This window comes from Procambarus clarkii, chromosome 58, assembly GCF_040958095.1.
Source record: "Procambarus clarkii isolate CNS0578487 chromosome 58, FALCON_Pclarkii_2.0, whole genome shotgun sequence".
Lineage (NCBI taxonomy): Eukaryota > Metazoa > Arthropoda > Malacostraca > Decapoda > Cambaridae > Procambarus > Procambarus clarkii.
In genome coordinates, this window is record NC_091207.1 from 18,351,089 (window position 1) to 18,371,458 (window position 20,370).

The following is a 20,370-nucleotide window of genomic DNA, read 5'->3' on the forward strand; positions in this document are numbered from 1 at the left end:
TTCGTATCCTGGCCTGGGAGGATTTACTGGGCGCAATTCCTTAACTGTAGCCTCTGTTTAACGCAACAGTAAAATGTGTACTTGGATGAAAAAACGATTCTTCGCGGCAGGGGACCGTATTTCAGGGACCTGCCCGAAACGCTACGCGTACTAGTGGCTGTACAAGAATGTAACAACTCTTGTATATATCTCAAAAAAAAAAAAATATATATATATATAATAGCGCCTAATAGGCTCAGGAATCTATACACAAGTTGATTGACAGTGGAGAGGTGTGTACAAATAATTAACAATTATTATTTTTATTACTGAGCTGTTGTTAATTGACGGACGACAATGCTACATTTTAATGCTACATTTCGCACTTGCCCGAAACGCTGTGCGTATTAGTGACTTTAGGTATTGTATGGACTTCCTCTATAATCCAACATTATGTTTGTAACTCATCTTCTGTGAATGTACTTTTACCTGAATAACATTTTTTTATTTTTTTATTTGGATAATTGAGTGAACGGATTTCTTATGTGAGTGTTGACATGGTTACTATAAGGTATTTTATTATGCACAAATCACTTTACGAATAATGCTTTTCGTGGTGAATGGAGCTTATGAACTGTGTTTAGAGTACCAGACTCTATTACTGTTGTCAGCACAAAGAGTAGTGGATTCGTTAACTGTTGATATATAGTATTAGAATCCTTAACTCTTGTCCACGTCAGACCTCTCACGAAGTCTATCACCACCAAATGAACACATGAAAAACTTTCTTGTATATGTCTTATGTAATTGTTAATAAATATTGCGGTTTAATATTTTGTAATTCATGTTAATTAAACAATAAATATTCATTAGCAAAGTTGTGTAAATAAAAAAAGTACAAATTGGGATTAAAGTTAACTTTGCAAGTGGTGGTTAATGTGACTCGCAATAAGATACTCAAGTGTCAGACGGGAAGTCCGAGTCAAAATGTTTTGCTCCAAGTATGTTTTAGCGTTTCTTTTACTGGGCACGTTTTGTACTTTTGCTAACTGTTTATATTTCCATATTGGGGAAACGGAAAGAAAATGCTTCATTGAAGAAATTCCGGATGAAACAATGGTGACAGGTAAGCAATGTTATGATCCACCTGTGACCGCTGGCTTCATGTGCTAATACTTTCTACCGGTTCATCTTATAATTCGATTCTAGTTGTCCGAGACCGGAACCCTGTCCATAAGATTATCTAGGTTCAAGTTCAAATATGTTTATTGTGATAAATACATCTCAAAGGGATAAGAGTAGTTTAGGCTATTTCTACCCCCCTCTACTTCAAGTCCCTCAAGGGGCGCACAAATTCAGTGAGTACAAATAGACAAATAACATGACAAGAATCCTATTTAACATTGCAGGTTAATATAGTAAGCACAGCATATAATTGTTACTCTTTGGGGCAAAATTCTTGTAGCTCCTAAGTATGCTGTCTATCATACCATTATCACACATCCAAACAATTTGATGTGGTACACTACTTATTTCCTTATTTCTATAGTTATCAATAAGTTGACACTCTAATACATAATGTTCTAAGGTGTGGGCGTGCAGCATACTACATAATTTACACTCCTTATCTTTTTCACTGACATCAACACCGTATTGCCAGATATATTTGTATCCTAATCTTAATCTCGTGTAAATTGAATCCTTCCAAGTAGACTTCCCTTTACCATAGGTGAAGGACGAGTTTGTATTTATTACTGAATAATTCTTAAGTGTGTTAGTACTGTCCACCATTGCCATTCTCTTTATCATTTCTTCCCCCTCTTGGATCATCTTGATTCTTGTTTTTATTTGTTTCAAGGTTAACTGACATACAACATCAAGAGTTTTTTCCGTGGCTCTCTTCGCTATGTCATCAACTACCTCGTTCAACAGTATTCCCACATGTGAAGGGATCCATGTGAATCTTACTTTATACCCAGTTTTTTCAAATTTCTTAACATTCTCTCTACACTCTATCATAATATTCTGGTATACTGGGCGTCTGCTATTTAAAGACTAACGCTCCTCTGCTGTCAATAAAGAAGCAAGCATTTTTACCACATTTGACTACTTTCTGTAATCCTGCTAATACACATTGGAGTTCAGCCTGCGTTGAAGAGACATAAGAGACATTGTCAGTTAAGCGGCGTCCAATAACAGTATCTACAGTGCCAATGTCGGTGTACTCCCTGATCAAGACTCCACATCCTGCCTTCCCATCACTAGCTACTGACCCATCACAATATACATGTAGAGTGTTTTCTGTAGGCAGTTTTCTAATTGTACAATTATGTTGCCCTCGGTTCTCCTATTTCATACATTTTTTCTTTTGCAAGGGAGTAATTACTACATCTACATTACAATCCTCCCATGGTGGTGTGAATTTTCTCTTAGGCACAGCAATACACTCTGTAATATCATACTTTATAACATTAGAACATAAGGTATTCATATATGCTCTCTTCATCATACACTGTTCACTACTTCCCACCTTTTGAACTGAGAGTTATATATTAACACTCTCTATATTTTTACTGTTTATTTTCAATATAATGAGCCTCTGACTTCTACATTTGAACTTAGTTTTGTTTTCATTAACCACCAGTCCCATATGATGACACAGGTTTCCAAAATTGTCCAACACTGTTTGAACCTTTGAAATATCTTTGCCCTGAAACAAAATATCATCGGCATATATGATCGGAGTTACCCCATTTGAGTATCTAGGTTCCTCTTGATAAATTATTGACCTTTCCTGTAATGCATCCCACACTAGATGCTTAACCAATGAATAAAGATTTTAGCACTAGGTGAATAGCAGCATAAGACGAAAAGGAACTTTGTATAATCGTGTTTGTACTACTCGGGGATCAAATGTGTAGTGTGTAGATAAGGGTCGAGGCCATAAACCAGTGTAGTGCTACCATAGTTGCATCCTGGGGAAGGTCATGAGTAGTTGGATGGTGGAGAGGACCTCGATAAGCAACCGGTCCTTGAAGGAAACTCGTGGGAATGGAGTGAGAACGACTGCATAATTAGTTCTGTTATTTACATTCTAGCGATGGTTAGGTTAAGGTTATATTAGGTTTAATTGTTTAGTTACGTTAATATAGTGCATTATTGCCGATTATGTAAAATGTTGAATTAAATTTCAGTGTACCCGAGATTTCTGTTTTAGAAACAAATTCTTCAAAGTGTTCAACATGTAAATATATTTTAAACCAACATTTCGTAATAGTTATAACTTGAGAATAATCTGTTTAGGATAAAGATTCACTTGCCAGTTTAAATGTAGACTATATTACTGGAACTGTAATATGCTTTCAGTCAAAAATATCTAGAAAATAAATAAAATAATGAATGAAATAAAATTTAAGCCTGGCCTCAGGCTGGGCTTGTAGTAGAACAACTCCAGAGATCCTTTCCAGTTAAGATCCAGATAAGTAAATTTCATGCATTATGTGCACACACACTGAGGCTGAGAATCCAGACAACATTGGCATCAGTGAAACATGGGAATGGGGACATAATAGGAGAATTCCATCTCCCAGGATACCGTCCACCTTTCAGAAAGGGCAGAACAAGAGCAGGTGGGGTAAAAGTAAATAGCCCAGGTGGGGCTATTGCTTTGCTCTTCAACAAGTCACTTGAACTCCAAACCTTTCCAGATATTCTAAAAAAAGCGAGAGTAACGCCTGTCCACAAATGTGGTGATCTCACAGATGTTAACAACTACAGACCTATATCAATCCTGCCAAACTTGTCAAAAATTTTTAAAAAACTAATCTATAAGCAGCTTTACTCATATCTAGCCAAACTCAATATACTTAGCCCTTGCCAATATGGCTTCAGGCCCCAAAAAAACACTAACGATGCACTTATTAGTATGCTTAACTCGATTCATACAGCTCTTGATAAAAATGAGTTCCCTGTTGGGTTATTTGTGGACCTGCGTAAAGCTTTCGATACTGTCAACCACCAAAACCTTCTTCTTAAATTACATCATTATGGTGTCAGAGGACACTCCCTACAATACCTCAAATCCTACCTTACTGACAGGCTCCAATGTGTTTCTGTGAATAATACAATTTCGCCCACCCTACCCATCAACATTGGTGTTCCCCAGGGCAGCATACTTGGCCCTCTCCTCTTTCTCATCTACATTAATGACCTTCCAAATGCCTCCCAACACCTCAAACCAATCCTATTTGCTGACGACACAACCTTCATTTACTCCAGTCCTGATCCCCTTGCTCTAAATGCCACAGTAAATACTGAGCTAAATAAAGTCCATCTGTGGCTAACTGCCAACAAACTCACCCTTAACATTGACAAAACTTTCTATATTCTGTTTGGCAATAAATCCTCTAATCAAATAAATCTCAAAATAAACAATACCCAAATTTGTAACAAATTAGATGGCAAATTCCTTGGCATTCTCATTGACCACAAGCTGAATTTCCAGGGACACATTCTAAACATATCAAAAAAAGTTTCAAAAACTGTGGGCATTCTTTCTAAGATCAGATATTATGTACCACGCCCTGCCCTGGTGACTCTCTATTACTCCCTTATCTATCCATATCTCAACTATGGTATTTGTGCTTGGGGCTCTACTACCCAAAATCACTTACGTCCTCTAATTACTCAACACAAAGCTGCTATTAGGACAATATCCAATTCTGGCCCCAGACATCACTCGGTACCCCTATTCAAATCCCTGAATATGTTAGACATTAAGTCACTGCACATTCTCTCATGTGTACTATACATATACAAAACGCTAAATTGTAATGCCAATCCTGATCTCAAAAGCTTCATAGAAGGTTGTAACAGAACCCATGAGCACCACACCAGAAATAAATACAGTTTTGATATTCCTAGAGTACGACTTAATCAAACCAGAAATGCTCTACAAATCAAGGGGCCCAGGATGTGGAATGACCTTCCCAACCATGTTAAAGACAGTACCTCTCTCAACCAGTTTAAGTTAAAAACAAAGCTATACCTAATAAATTCCCTGTAACCTACCTTACCTCTCTATTGTCAACCCATGTATGTTTTTTTTTTTGTTTTACAAATCAACGCTGTTTTAATGTAATTTTCTGTAATAATTTGTAATTGTATTTGTGCTGTTTTTTCAACAATGTTCCCCCCTCTTTTACCTCTATTTTTATTTGTACTCAACGCATTTTTTTCTTTTTACCCATTAGTTTTAAGCTTTAGTCAGTAGTGTTTTTTCCTGCCGAAACGCTTTGCGTAATAGTGGCTTTAGGCATTGTATGTACTAGCTCCTATCTATAAAGCCAACAAACTTTGTAAAATCTCTCTATGTATGTACCTTTGCCTAAATAAAAATTATTATTATTATTATTATTATTATAATCATGTTTGTGAAAGAAGACCTTAATGAAACCACCAAAGAGAATTGAAAATAATGGTATGAAGAGTCTGTACTTTACAACATAATGGCTGAAGATGGGAGCAAATTGACAGTTGGCGTATGTTACAGGACTTGCACAGCAACAGCAGAGGAAGTTGCCGATCTGCATAATGTGATTAATGTTACTTTTTGTCGTATGACATAGATGAGAATATTGCAAATTACATCATCAAATTTGCAGAAGACACAAAAATTTATGGTAAAGTGGGAAGGGAAAATGATAGAGGCCTTGCAAAAAAGATCTTTAATGAACTCCATAATGGTCAGCTGGCAAATGCTATTTTTAATAAAAATGGAAAGACCTTGCATGTGGGGCATAAGAACCTGTATCAGAACTAACAAATTAATAAGATTTGTTAATCTACTGCATGGTAATGGACCTTAGTCAGGATCTACCATTCAGTGAAAGTTGCACAACATGTAGAAATGGTCAAAAAGCTAATCAAACCTTGGGTATAATTAAGCATACCTTCTGACTTTAGGGAAAAGTTGGTTATTAGACTGTGTAAATATAGTAATTACCCCAAGTGTTAAAGCTACTTGAGTGTAGCTACAAGATGAGAGCTTCGCTCGTGGTGTCCCATCTTCCCAGTACTTTGTCTCAAAACACTTTGACACAACTGACGATTTTGGCCACCACTACCTTCTCACTTAGCTTGTTCCAGCAGTCTACTACTGTTTGAAAGTGAGAACTTTCTATTTTTTTTTTTTCACCTTTGCTTCCTTGGCTTGAATCTGTCCCCTTGTTTGTGAAGTTGCTGGTTTCAGGAATTCCTTTGTCAATTTGGTAGATTCCTGTTAGTGTTTTGTGAGTTGTGATCATATTGCCTCATTTTTTTGTTTATCTTGTAATTTTGGCCTGTTTAACGCCTCTAGTCTCTCCTTGTAACTCTTGTTTTTCAGTTCCAGAAGCCATTTTGTAGCGTGCCTTTGCACCTTTTCCAGTTTATTTATGTGCTTCTTGATTTGGGCACCATAAGACTGCTGCATATTCCAATTTTGGTCTCGCAAGTCATTGTTTCTTTGGTACTTCATCATCCATATAATTATGGTGTGTCCTCACTTTGATTATTGTATCAAAGCATGGAGACTTCATCTTTAGAAAGACAGCTGCTTTAGAAAGTTCAACATTAGGTATCAAATAATTCTACTACTGTTGACTCTCATACTAGGAACATTTGAAGACCACTGGGCTAACACTGCAAACCAGGCATGAGAGGGCCGATCTTATGGGCCGTACAATATGGAAGATGTTGATCTAGACACATCTGACCTTTCCAAGAAGTTAACACAAATGGGGAGCAATGGTTTAAAGCTCAACAGTCCATAATGTAGGACTGAAATGGATGCCTTTTCGGCCTACAGGTTTATAAACCCATGGAATTGTCTACCTGCTGAAGCATAAATGCCAAAAAAGGATTTTGCCATTAGTGTTTTGTGTCGATTCTTTACACTAGATTGCTGAAACTAAGTTTTGCATTTTGATGAAAAGTGCAGACACAGAGTTCCAGGGCCTAGAGTAATGATACACCACTGACCTCAAGTATGCAAATGCTGGGATATTTGCACTTTGTTCAGTTTTGAAATTTATGTAATGTAAATTCATTAATAGTGTTTTTTTTCATAGAATCTGGCAAATAAATTTGGAACCCGTTTTGTAGACCAGACAAGAACTATGGAAGTCTGGTACTGGATTGAGAATAGAAATACAGTACTGTACTAGATTGATCACAAGAAAGTTCTGAAATGTACCAGAGCGACAGCATTTGGTTGTCTTTGTCGGTACAAGGACCTATTCCCATCCCCCCCCCCACCCTTATTATGCCTAGAGATTGTTTCTAGCTGGATTTTATACTGGGGTATTTTCTTGGCATTTATGGCTTTGGTGTGTTGATAATTCTGTGGGTTAAATACCCTACGGGTAAAAAAGCATCACTTGTTTTCTGGCCTACATTGTGGCTGGTTGAATTTGAAGCTTTTCCCCCCTTAGTTACATTGGCCATTTTATTTTTAAGTAGTTAAAATTGGTCTTCAGTAATGGGCAGATTGCAACATGGTCACCATAATTATGGTACCTTTGAAATTTTTATTACAATCCTTAAAATTGTTAGCTTTAATAGGCATTTGAAACTATTGGAAGCTACCCAATAAAACTTTCATGTTAGACAAATTCCCTTCATGTGTTCCAAAACTTAAAATAATGTTGTTGGGAGAGTGATAATGAAACTTGATTATGACCTTGATCATGAAAAGTTAAATTTTTATAATAGTGCTACTGTATTATTACTTTTCCAGGGAACTATAAACTTCAGCTGTATGATCCACGTACTGGAGGTTTCATGCCATCTTCCCCAGGACTTGGTATGCATGTGGAGATCAGAGACCCCGATGACAAAATTCTCCTGTCTAGAGTGAGTGTTTTTACTCTCCCTTTTTCTTGTTAGTTTGTCTTGTTCAAATTAGTTATACAGTAATATTGAAGCTAATATAACTTTAATTTAAACTGTTCACTGTAAACTCTTAATTACTAGCAGTGGATTCTTAAAGTAAATTGCTAATATTTTATTGTAAATATTTATTCATGCCTGACAATATTTTATCCCCAAAATTGTTCTATTTTTTATAGGTGGTATAATGAAGCATATCTTGCCTTTTGAAGATATTTTGGCTAAGGAAAAATCTTGTTGCTTGTAAAAATTCATAACGAGAATTGCATTTTTCTTGTTGCCAATAGTATCTTCTGTTATGGATGTCTTTAGAATCTTCCTCCTCCCCCCACGTAACTAACACATGGAGGGCCTTACAGTGATCAAGAGAGCAATTATTGAAAAAGCAGATGGATAAATCATTGTTGATACCGTACTTGATAACTTCAATTTAAATTAGACCTGAAAGACTTTGTGATAGGCAAGAACAGGATTTTTGGACTGTCATATTGGTAAACCTCTTCCTAGTATCTTTCGTGTATCAACATGTAAAACAGTACAAAAGAATAAGGTAATGCCCCATTGTTGGATTTGGTATTTACCAGGAAAGGAGAGATGTTACGCATTCGGCACCTTCCTCCAATGGGCAAATGCAATCATGCTGCTTTTGGAAAGCAAATACTATATACTATTCACTATAATTTAGAAATTGGAAACAATGAAATATTGGAAAAACTTTATTTCAAGAGGGGACACTATGCAGCCCTTAGCAAGTGCTTTAATAAATTTGATTGGAAAAATTTGTTAGGAAAGGAAGTAAACAAAGATGTATGACAAATGTTGTAAGGTGTATGATGAAGGTACAAGGAAATTTATTCTAGTAAAGATTTTGAACTAGGAAGCAAGATAGATTAAACATAAATTGTGAAGGCCAGAAAAGGGGGGCTTGGGGGGGGATAAACTGGAGGAGGCCAAACCCTCAAATGTTCCAGCAATACAGAGAAGCAAGAAAGTTCACAGTAGTGAGAAGACAAAAATTTTAAAGGTATGGGGGACAAATATTAAATAGAACCAGGCCTATTCTATTAACCCTTTAACTACGCAACGCGCCTGCAGGCCCAGGCTTTGGGTGTTTTTATTTTTCACATTCCATTCAAAACTCCTGCGGCTACATGGGGGTTCACATCAGCTTCCTCAGGGCTCTTGTAAACAGATGCCATCTTTAAAAAAAATCATGGTCCACATTGCCGGGTGTGAGAGCCTCGGTAGTGAGTGAACAGCCAAGGCTGGGACTCGCAGCATGGGCGCACAGCTCTGTTGTTCAGCGTGTAACCACAGCATCGCCTAATAATGTCAAAATATATATATATATATATATATATATATATATATAACCTGTATTATTTAGCCATGATAGTATTATAGAAGAGCCTGAGTGTGATAATGACTGGGTGCAATGTTCAAATACCAGTGATTCAATGCTGTTCACAATGTTCAATCGTAGCATTGTCTGCTGTGATTTCTTATGTAGTGTATGGTGGCCACTGTACTGTTTGGACACAATACCGGCTAACTTGCATAGTTCTGCTAAATAAAACGTGTAGATAGGTATATATAACATGTATAAATAGTGTAATAAAAACAATAACAGTATGGTGGGAGGAGCGATGTTGGAGTGAGGGAGGGCCTGTCTGGGTGTGGCTTCTCACACTCTCGATGTTCTGAATGTGTTCATGGTAAATGTATATAGTGTGTGACAAGTGTATACATATGTTGTAAATATACATAAATGAACATGGAACATTGGTGTTAATAACTGTATGATGGGAGGAGCAATGTTGGAGGAGTGAGCGAGTGAGTGAGTGAGTGAGGGAGGGAGGGCTGGCTGGGTGTGGCTGCTCACACTCGGTGTTCTGAATGTGTTGATGGTGAATGTATATAGTGTGTGAAAGTGTATAGTGGGACAGATGTGGGAAAACATCACCAAACTACTGAATAACATTCCTGAAGTACACAGGCTACAATTCACACAAAAACTACCAGAAATATAAAAACTATAAAGTATAAAATATACAAAATAAAATAATTTTATGTATAAATTTATATTTTATATAAAAAATTATAAAATAAATATAAAAAAACTAAAATATAAACTTTTCCAGTTTGTCCAAATTCAATGGTACTGTTTTCTACTTCTAATTGCCTTTTACGTCGCTATATGTACGATGGTCCTCATCATTGCTATAAGTACTACCAAAATGGGAGGATGGGCTGGATTGTAGCACTTGCCTAGACCAACAATAGTTACTGTATATATTCTACACTTCCTTGGTGAGCTATAAAGGTAACATGGGTTTTAACCATACACAAAATCTTGACACTAAACATTATGGGACCAAATAATGGTCCAAAGTTGATGGGGCGTAGACCACATGTGACAGAAATCTGAGTGAATGAATCAATAACACCACCTATATGGAGTTCTATAAACAAACTTTGATTAAAACTGCCCATCACTAACTAACACTGAGAAGGAAGACGGTTATAGTACGTATTGGAACACTGCACGTATCGTTATTGTAAGAGACTGTCGCCTGTCACAAGAGTGATGACTGGCCTACTCTTCGTCCTGCCCACAACAGCGTCCACGAGACCAGTTGTGCATCTGTGTCTAACTGTACAGTTCCAATAATGTTTCACACGCTTGTATCCCCATATAGTTCATTTGTATGTCTTAAAGTTCTAGGCTGTTTTTCAACATATAACACTGTTGTTGTTTCTATATTTTCCAGCACTGAATATACTTCTAACAATGTATTTTCTTTGCTGTTTACTTGGAACAGCAGATGTGAAAGTTCTGGGATGACACTTTCCTGCAATGACACTGCTCTATGCATGTGCAGAACAGACTATTGTGCTGGCAGGGATTCCAAATGCAAGAGTTCAAAAAGTTACTGTTTTTCAACATTTAACACTGCTGTTTCTCTCCTGAGTTATACCCTTTACAAGGGCCTCTTGCACTGTAATAATGCTAGTGAATGGACTGCTTAGGCCAAAATAAGAGTAGCTGTATGATTTTTTTTCCTTCTGTACGTTTGGATAGATATACCATTTCATATAGAGGAAGAGGGGGGTGGGGGGGGGTTTGCAATCTCCCCTTTCTCCAAAGTACAGTTCCTGTAATAATTTTCAAAGCTGTATTTTGAGGGTTACTTAGTTTAAATTTGCATATGCAAGGAATTTGTATTGTTATTAAAAACCTAAATTCTATAAAGTTAAAATATTAGAAAGAAAATTAATAATGGTTCCAAATATTTTGGGAATTGGACATGGTGAACCAGAGCAGAGAGAATTGCACACTAAAGGTTAACCAATATCACTATTGGTGTAATTGTGAGTCTTTAAACACACTTATTCAACAAACTGTCCAGAATAATCTTTATTTACTCATTTTCTGGCTTAGATTTTTATGGTGTAATTGTCGTTGTAGGTGTACAGCAGTGAAGGACGGTTCACATTTACCTCTCATACACCGGGAGAACACGTCATCTGCCTGTACTCCAACTCTACCAAATGGTTCTCTGGATCACAACTGGTATGTAGCCTAAATTGATTTGCAGTATTTCCCTCGCTTTTGCTTTCATGAAGTAAGGAGGCATTTGTTTGGAAAAGAATTAACATTATTTTATGAAGATTAAATGGAAGCAAGAAAATCTGGGAAAAGCTGTGAATAAATGTTTGGTGGAGGTCGAAGATGTCTGGTAAGAAGTTTTATATTAAATCAAAGCAAGAGTTTGTGAAGTATACTATCAATCTATGCAGGAGATAACTGTAACAATACACTTTCCAATTTTGTTGTACTTCTTGAGATATGGGCACCGTACAACTGCTACACATTTCTTTTAGTATTTCACCATCCATGTATTTAAGAGATTCTGAAGTTGGAAAGCATTACATAGGCACCTTGCACAATCTTTGTGATCCTATGGTAATAGTTTATCCAGAATCGCCCTTAGATCTTTGTCAGTTCTTTGTCTTTTGACATAATTAGGAGTGTATCCTATTATCCCCTATTCCACATTCCATAACATGGCATGTATTTACTTTGAATTCCATCTACCATGTGTTACTCCATTAACTTCCTGTCTATTTCAGCTTAAAGGGCATGGGTCATGGGTCTTACTTTCTCAAGTAACTTATCTTCAGTGAACATGTTCATGCTGTATAACTATTTACTCTTGTTTATTGTGTATATAGACAATGAACACTACTGGTGCTAGTACTGAAACACTACTGGTGCTAGTACTGAAACTTATGGTACTATTCTTGTAACATTTCTCCAGTTCAATACGTTGTAAACTGATTCATTGAAGTGAGATTTGCTGAATCATAGTTGCATTGTAGTTAATAAATTTAATGTTTGAAGAAAAATAAAACTGATGGGAAATTGCAGGATAATTTTTTTTTGTTTGTTTCAGCGTGTGCATTTTGATATCCAGGTGGGTGAGCATGCTATTGACTATGCCAATGTGGCACAAAAGGAGAAGCTGACAGAACTGCAGCTTAGAGTCCGACAGCTGCTGGACCAGGTTGATCAAATTTCAAAGGAACAGAATTACCAGAGGGTAAGGCTTGTGCTTCATTTTAAAAGTACAGTTCTGTCAATGTTATGAATTTGATAAACAAAAATTAATTGTAACTTTGGAAAAATGTGCCAGATGTCTAGATGGATTATGCTGTTTTAGAAAATATTGTTGAGCATTTAAAGTGTCTTAAATGAATATGGTACTGATTGATTTAATGTCCCAGCACCTAGTACAAAGGTAATAAAAATGAAAGTAAATTATTCTGTACTTGCCTAGTTGTGCTTGCAGGGGTTGAGCTTTGGCGCTTTGGTTCTGCTTTTCTACTGTCAATCAACTGGTGTATAGATTCCCGAGCCTACTGGGCTCTATCATATTTACACTTGAAACTGTGTGGAGTCTACCTCTACCACCTCACTGCCTAATACCTTCCATCTGTTGACTACTGACACTGAAAATGTTCTTTCTAACGTTCCTGTGGCTCTTTTGGATACCTGTACAAAGTTTCCACCTGTGCCCCCATGTTTGTGTACCACTCATGCTAAACAGTTTATCTACCCTGTCAAGTCCTCTGAGAATTTTATAGGTAGCGATCCTTTCCCCCCCCCCCCCGTGTTGTGAGGTTTAGTTCCAATAATCTTTCCTCATAGTTCAGCCTGGTGGCATACCTCTGAACCTTTTCTAACTTCGTTTTGTGTTTAACAAGATGTGGACTCTGCTGGAGCTGCATATTCCAGTATTGGTCTGACCCAAGAGGTATCTCTCTCAACTGGTACCTTGTGTTTGGCCTCCTGCTCCCTACGCCTATCTTCATCATTTTGCAGTTGGTCACTTTAAATTCTAGTAGCCATTTGTTGGACCGTTCCTTCAGTCTATCCAGTTCATCCTGTAGCCTCTTGTTGCCGTCCTCTATCTTAATGCTTTTCGTAATTTTTACATCGGCAAACATTAAGAATGAGTTTATACCTTCTAGAAGATCATTCACTTGTATTAAAGAAGATAGGTCTGAGTACAGAACCCTGTGGGACTCTGCTGGTTACTTCACACCAGTCTGAAGTCTCTCCCCCCTTCATAGTAACTCTGCTTCCTGTTTAGATACTCCCTTATCCATTGACACATCCTAACACTTACTCCAGCTTGTTTCTCCAATTTATGCAACAGTCTCTTATGGGGTACTGTCAAATGCTTTCTGACAGTCAAAGAAAATGGTCTGCTCATTCTCCTCTTTCTTGCTTAATGCTTGTTGCTTGGTCATAGAATTCTATTAAACCTGTGAAACATGACTTGCCATCCCTGAACTCATGCTGGTGGTGTTACAAAGTCCCTTCTCTCCAGATGTACTACTAGCCTTTTTCTCATGATCTCCATCACCTTGCATGATGTAAAAGTTAAGGACACTGGCCTGTAGTTTAGGGTTTGTTGCCTATCCCCCTTTTTGTATTGGGACTGCATTAGCTGTCTTCCAATTCTCTGGTAGGTCTCAAGTTTCCAGTGACTTGTTATACATTATAGATAGTGGCATGCAAAGTGCGTCTGCCCTTCTTTTAGCATCCATGGTGAGATTGTCAGGTTCAACAGCCTTGGTCACATTTAGAAAGAGCAGATGCCTCCTAACCTCATCTCTGGTAATTTCAATATTTTCTAATGCTGCTTGGTTTAATGCCACACCTCTCCTCCTCTTAGTTCAGGGACTTCTTGCTCTATTGTGAAGACCTCCTTGAATTTCTTCTTTGCATAGCTGTCATTTTCTGTATACCAATCCTTTTTCAGTTTCCTCCTGTTCTTTCACAGTTTTTCCTCCTGATGTGGCTGTATAGCAGTTTTGGTTGGGTCTTGGCTTTGTTTGCTGTGTCATTTTCAAACTGCCTCTCTGGATCTCTCCTCACAGTGAGGTACTCATTTCTGGCCCACTGGTATCTCTGCTTTCAGGTGTCCTGTTATTTCTGCAGTTTGTGAGAGGGCTTCATGGAAGCTTCCTGTGCTTGGCCACCAGGTTAGCTCTGCACATCTTGCCAGGCCCTTGCAAGTTGCTAAATGCCTACTAGACCAGTGGCTAAAACCTGCCCCCCCCCCTCGGGTGCATAGGGCAAGGGATGCCAGATCTTGCTAAGAAATAAGCCACCAGAAAGGTAGAAAGACAAAACAGCAAGGTAAATCTTGACTTGGGGAAACAAGGCACACATTCCCAGCAGATTCATTGGTCAGGGGTTTTTCCCCTTGAGCCCTCACTAAGTGTTTGAAGGTTGCCCATCGTTAGTGCCACATGGCAGATTGTTCATTCGTTCTGCCTCCACCATGCTGCCTGTTGGGTCAATGATACCTTTGACCCAGAGTCGTGTGGGGAGTGCTCCCATCACATTATTCATCTCGCAAGCCCTTTTGATGGTACTTGAGTTCATCAGGCAGCAACCGCTCGTCTGTGATTGTGTTAAGAGTCTTGGTTGTGTGCCCATTTAGATGCCATGGAGCTTCCCCGTTTGATTTTTAGTGACCTGGATTTGGTGTTGTTTAATTAGACCTTGGCTCTGTCTGTGCCTCCTCTTCCTTCCCTGTTGGGTGTGGTTTGGTCCTCTTCCCCCCCCCCCCCCTCCCTCCCCTCCCTGCCCTTTTCCACTCTGCTTCTGACCCTGAAGCCTCTCTGAGGGTTTTGGGGTTGGGGCAGGGCATAGCGCATGGTATGGCTTGGGAGGCTCTAGGGGTTGCTTCAGATTCCAGCGCACAGGCAATCGAGCCTCATGATTCGTCAAGGCTTTTGGGCTTTCTTACCACCCGGCCCCTTCTCTCAAAGCTTGGGTTTCCTTTGACCCTTCATGGTTCCGAGCATCTTCTGCAGAAGGTTTTCAGTTGCAGGGAGTAGGGTTTTCATACCCTCCTCCTTCCCTTGAACCGTAATAGAATGAGTTGGATTTGAGTACACCAATTGAGTTGGATTTGAGTCTGGGTACACCAGGGGCATAGTTTTGGAAGTTTCTTCCCTATCGGGTCCTCCCTTTGGAGGCTTGTGAGGACTTTCTACATGCCTCCTATGTGACCCAGTTTATGCCTCTCAAATGGACCAGGCCTATCTTGAGTTCAGATCTTCCTTATTGGGTATGTTATGAGGTTGTGCAGATTATCTGGCTAGCAGAAAATCCTTTCTCTTGAACCCTGCCAGTTTTTGCTGGATCCTCTTGCTTGAGTGATGCTAGGTTGTGAGTGCATTTTGGGTGTTTTGGGGGGTTTCTATTTTGAGCCCTTTTATGCTTGCCTGTTTACCCCTACTTTTCCCTAGGGTATTGGGGCTCTTCAGCTTTATGCACAAGTTCCTTGGCTCTTGGCGTTAGTGGTGGCAGATGACCTGCATGCCCATCAGCACTTGGGCTGTCATGCATTTTCTTGCTATCATTGAGCTGCATTTTGATGGTTTGCAGAGGACATTGGTGCACTTGGGAATAGTCCTCTTTGGGTTTGGTTTTGGACTTGGCATCAGCAGCAGCTTTTCTTAAAAGCTGCTGCTCCTATTCTGCGGGATATGGTCATGCTCTGTCATCAGGCTGTGCTGGCTCTTTAGATTCAGTCTGTGCCCTCGTCCTTCTTTTGTCATCTTCCCCTTTCTCTGCTTCTCTTTCTAGAGGATGTAGTGACTTGGTTTTTGTCCTCTACCGCTACATCGTGTTAGCCCTATTTGGGACCTTTGTATTCAGTGGGGTTGGACTAGTTTTTCAAGGCAATCTGGGTGGCGATCCTGGTGTTGGTACAGGTGGGCTATCGGTAGAGCCAGAGGGCAGGTTGCAAGTGCTTCCTGCGACTGCTTCATTGGCATAGTGAGTACCGTGCTTGCCCTGCTCACAATGCAGCGTCTTGGGATTCACACTAGCCCTTTTGCGGTTCGCCCCCATTAATGGGGAGGTGCTAGGGGGGGGGGGGAGGGCAGAGTCTAGCCTGGTTTGCCAATGCCTAGTTTGCTGATGCCTGGTCCCACGATTTGTGGGGCCCTTTAGGTTGTTTCTGTTGGCCTTTTGGAGTTGGTTGGTTCTGCCTCCTCTCGGAGTTTGGATCTGTCTGGGCAGACTACTTCTTCTGCATCTGTGCTGGCTCCTCTCCAGTTGGGTGGCTGTTTGCATTGTCGAAATGACCATGTCTTCGGTGGATTTCCTGCTTTTTTTTTTTTTTTTTTTTTTTTTTTTTTTTTTTTTTTTTTTTTTTTTTCCCCCAGTCCGAAATGGGAGTCTCTGGTCCATTAGAGATAGTTTGTCATTGAACCAATTTATTTCTTGCTGCTCATTCTGAATGACCTCTCTGTCCCAGGTCCATGTTGCTCTTCAGTCAGGTGCTTGGATGATATCTCTGGACCTTCAGAACCCTTACTGGCATGTACCTATATGTCAGAGGTTTAGGGATTGGTTAGATTTGTAGTGGAATGTCATGCTTACTGCTTCCGGGGTCTCCCGTTTGGCCAGAATCTGGCTCTTCACGTTTTCATGCTTGGCTCGGGTCGTGGTTACCAGTCTCCTTCCTTTGGGTGTTCGGGTTTTAGCCTACCTCGATGACTGGCTGGTGTGGGTTCCCAGCAAGTCTGCATGTCTGCTAACCAGGGATTTGCCTCGCCTTGCTATTAATGTTCTGGGAGTGTCCAATGTCTCTGATGCTCTGTCCGTTCTCTCATTTGCATAGAATGGATCATAGATTCCTTCCTCTGTCTTTGAGAGACGTTCAGACGACATGGACCTCTGTGTCGGCCTGGTCTTGGCATCTGGTATCTAGTCAATATTTCAAAGCCCTCGGTACCTGTGTGGCCTTGGGTTGGCTTTTGTAGCAGTCTTTCTTTGATTTGATACCCGTGGTGCTCATTCCTTCCTGGCAAGTGTGAATTTGCTGCTGCTCCATGTGTAGTTAGCTTCAGGGAGCCACAAGGGGCTCCTCCCCCCCCCCCCATCCCCAGAAAACCTGCATTGAATGTAATGAAATGGAAAATTTCTGGGTGAGCCCCAGTGGCTCCGACACCCTTCCCAGGACGTTGGGTTTCTTGCTCCATTCGTTGAACTGATGGAGCAGCAGCCCGAGAGCTGTGGCCTGCCCCCTCATTTCCCCCCCTCCCCAAACAGTTGGAAAGGGTGGGGAGAACAAGCGGGCACTAGTTTGTAAACTTTGTTTACATACTTTTGAAAATTCCCTCTGTACTAGAGGGAACCCCCCCCCCCCCCCCACCCCCGAGTCTGCAGGTAACCAGCCAGCTGTGGTTTTTGTCTTGCCGACTTTCTGGGTGCTTTCCTTCTTATTGTATGAATTAATAAATGGCACGGCTCCCTGGCCCATCAATGTTGGAAATTGTAGCTTTAGGGAGCGACAGTGGCTCTGCCACAAGTTGGTGGTGTCTCATTACGTTCAACTGTAAACACTGGATTTATTTATTCTGGTTATGGAATAACGTGTGTGTATTTATATATACTAATGTGTGTTACAATACACATTAGAACAGTACATATAAAAAGTGATAAATGATTGAAGAAAAATCAAAGATGAACACTGTAGGTGTCGTACTGCAGTGTTGGAAAAGTTGGCACTCTGTCAACACCCAATGCCACCCTGTAACCTTTCACAGCTAAAGCTAATAATTTTTTTTTAAATTCATTTTGCATCCAAATTATAAATTGAAAGGGGAAAAAATATTTATTGGCATGTTTGTGCATAGGCAGGGATGAGTATAAATTGAATCCTATACATTGAGATTTGAGTTCAGTGTTGTATATAAAGAACAGTGATAGTTAACTTTAAAATTACTTTCAATGAATGTGTGGTGAAACATGCCAAATATTTTTTTCCTTTCTAAAATATTCTTGTAAAGGATAGACTTGTCTTAAGCAAAGATGCATCTTGCATGATGGAAATTGTTTCCATGGTTGCCATCTAATCTATCACCTCACTGTAGATAATTTGTAAAGTTCATGTGTTAAATACAGGGTTTATTTCAGTATCGTGAAGAACGCTTCCGACAAACTTCAGAAAGCACCAATCAGAGAGTCCTGTGGTGGTCCATTGGCCAAGTGTGCATCCTGCTTGGTATGGGCTTCTGGCAAATGCGCCATTTGAAGAGCTTCTTCGAGGCAAAGAAATTGGTATAATTAAAGCGTATCAAAATTCCTAATGTACATTTTATTAAGGTAGTGATGCTACTTGTATGGCAATTGCAAGAAATATATTTAGGACACCATTGGATATTTATATCCCAGAAATTGTTTTTGAATCAACGGTAAAAAGATTTTAAGTTTTTTCGATGGCTAGACAGAAGCTAAAACACAAATCCATTTGACTGAAGCTATAAAGGTAAAAATGAAGATTGTGATTTAGAAGTTATGTGCTGGGTATATTTTATAATAGTTGAATACAAATTTTCCCCGAGTAGCTTTGGGTTCAAGAAGATATTTAAAGGTCCAAGTCGAATTTCATTAGCATGTAATAATAAAATTTTGAAATACTATGTTAGGGTTTATGCAATTTAAGGTATTTTCTCATGTTTGAAGACAAACTTTTCTTTTGAAATAATGTATTTCAGCCATCATTAAATGCATTTTTAAAGTGTATTGTTTGGAGATATATAATTTCATCTACAATGAAATTTATATTTTGATACTGTATTTGGAATTGGTTCTCGAGGAATATTTTAATTACTATATTAGCATTCAAGGTTTTATGTTCTGATGTGATGTAAATGTAGCAAATTTGTGATAATTGTATTACAAATAAATAATTTTAACTTTCCGATTTCTTGAAATCCAGTTTTATGTAGTGTTTATGGTTTCTTCAAGTTAAATGCAAATAACTTAAGTACTGGTATTTGGTTGAAGTGTGCTTGCTTCACCTCTTAAGTATTGAATTTTTGTCACAATTTGATCTTTGTGTTGTATCTTTTTCTGGGCAATTTTCCCAGATAGAAGAGTAGCAAAGGAGTGTTGAGCAGCTTCATTTGAGCTGTGTGAGGAACAGAGGTGTGTGCAAAGTAGGTATAAATATTCTCAGCCTATATACAGTAATCAACCACAGTTGACCAGACCACACACTAGAAGGTGAAGGGACGATGACGTTTTGGTCCGTCCTGGACCATTCTCAAGTCGATTGAGAATGGTCCAGGATGGATCGAAACGTCGTCATCCCTTCACTTTCTAGTGTGTGTGGTCTGGTCGACATACTTTAGCCACGTTATTGCGACTCATTGCCTGCGTCAACCACAGTTTTTTCTCATTATGTTTGGTTGCATGAAGTGTGGAATAACTAATGATGAAATGGCAAATGTGTTGACTCTTTAACATGATTATTGCAGCTCTCCTTTTCTTAGATTATCAATGTGAGGAATTAGATTTTGCAGCAATTGCTTGCAATGCCAACAATTTGCATGTGGCCGGCAGCTCGGCAATGGATTTAAAAGGAAAGATGTATTAAGAGAAGTTGTACCAGACTAGGGCACAATAGTGAGGGACCCCCCCCCTCCCCCCCCCCCCCCCCCCTGTAGGTATATCTCTCTAAGATGGTTGTGCACCTGGTCATAACCCACTGCATAGTTGGCATCTCTCTAATGCACAAACAATTGTAGAGGATTATAAGAGTCCTAAACAAAAAATTTAATTTGATAACCCAGAACCAGTTGAATGGTTTTAAGTCTAATAATGACTTTATTAGCAGTAGTATTGGTAATAGTAGTTGCAGTACTTGGATGGTTTAATGTAAATGTACTTGTCCACACTAATGTTTACTCAATAAACTTGTGTACTAATACACTGGGTGCTTGACTTCACTTGAGATTGATATCTGCAAGACTATTATTGTATAAGGATTGTGAAGCACCCAACTGATTCTGCTTCCATAGAGGAAAAAAAGACCCATCTTGATAAACAAAGTTACTTGTCACAGAGGCATCATGGAATGC

The 20,370-nt window shown here is 39.1% G+C and overlaps 1 protein-coding gene across 1 annotated transcript; it reads left to right on the top strand.

Annotated features, from left to right (window-relative positions):
- The first annotated feature begins 917 nt into the window (after positions 1-917).
- On the top strand, positions 918-19,206 carry eca (transmembrane p24 trafficking protein eclair). The gene is made up of 5 exons (XM_045758035.2): positions 918-1,105; positions 7,757-7,872; positions 11,378-11,482; positions 12,366-12,512; positions 18,422-19,206. The coding sequence occupies exons 1-5, from the start codon at positions 967-969 to the stop codon at positions 18,569-18,571; spliced, it is 657 nt and encodes a 218-aa protein (XP_045613991.1). The 5' UTR covers positions 918-966; the 3' UTR covers positions 18,572-19,206.
- The last annotated feature ends 1,164 nt before the right edge of the window (positions 19,207-20,370 follow it).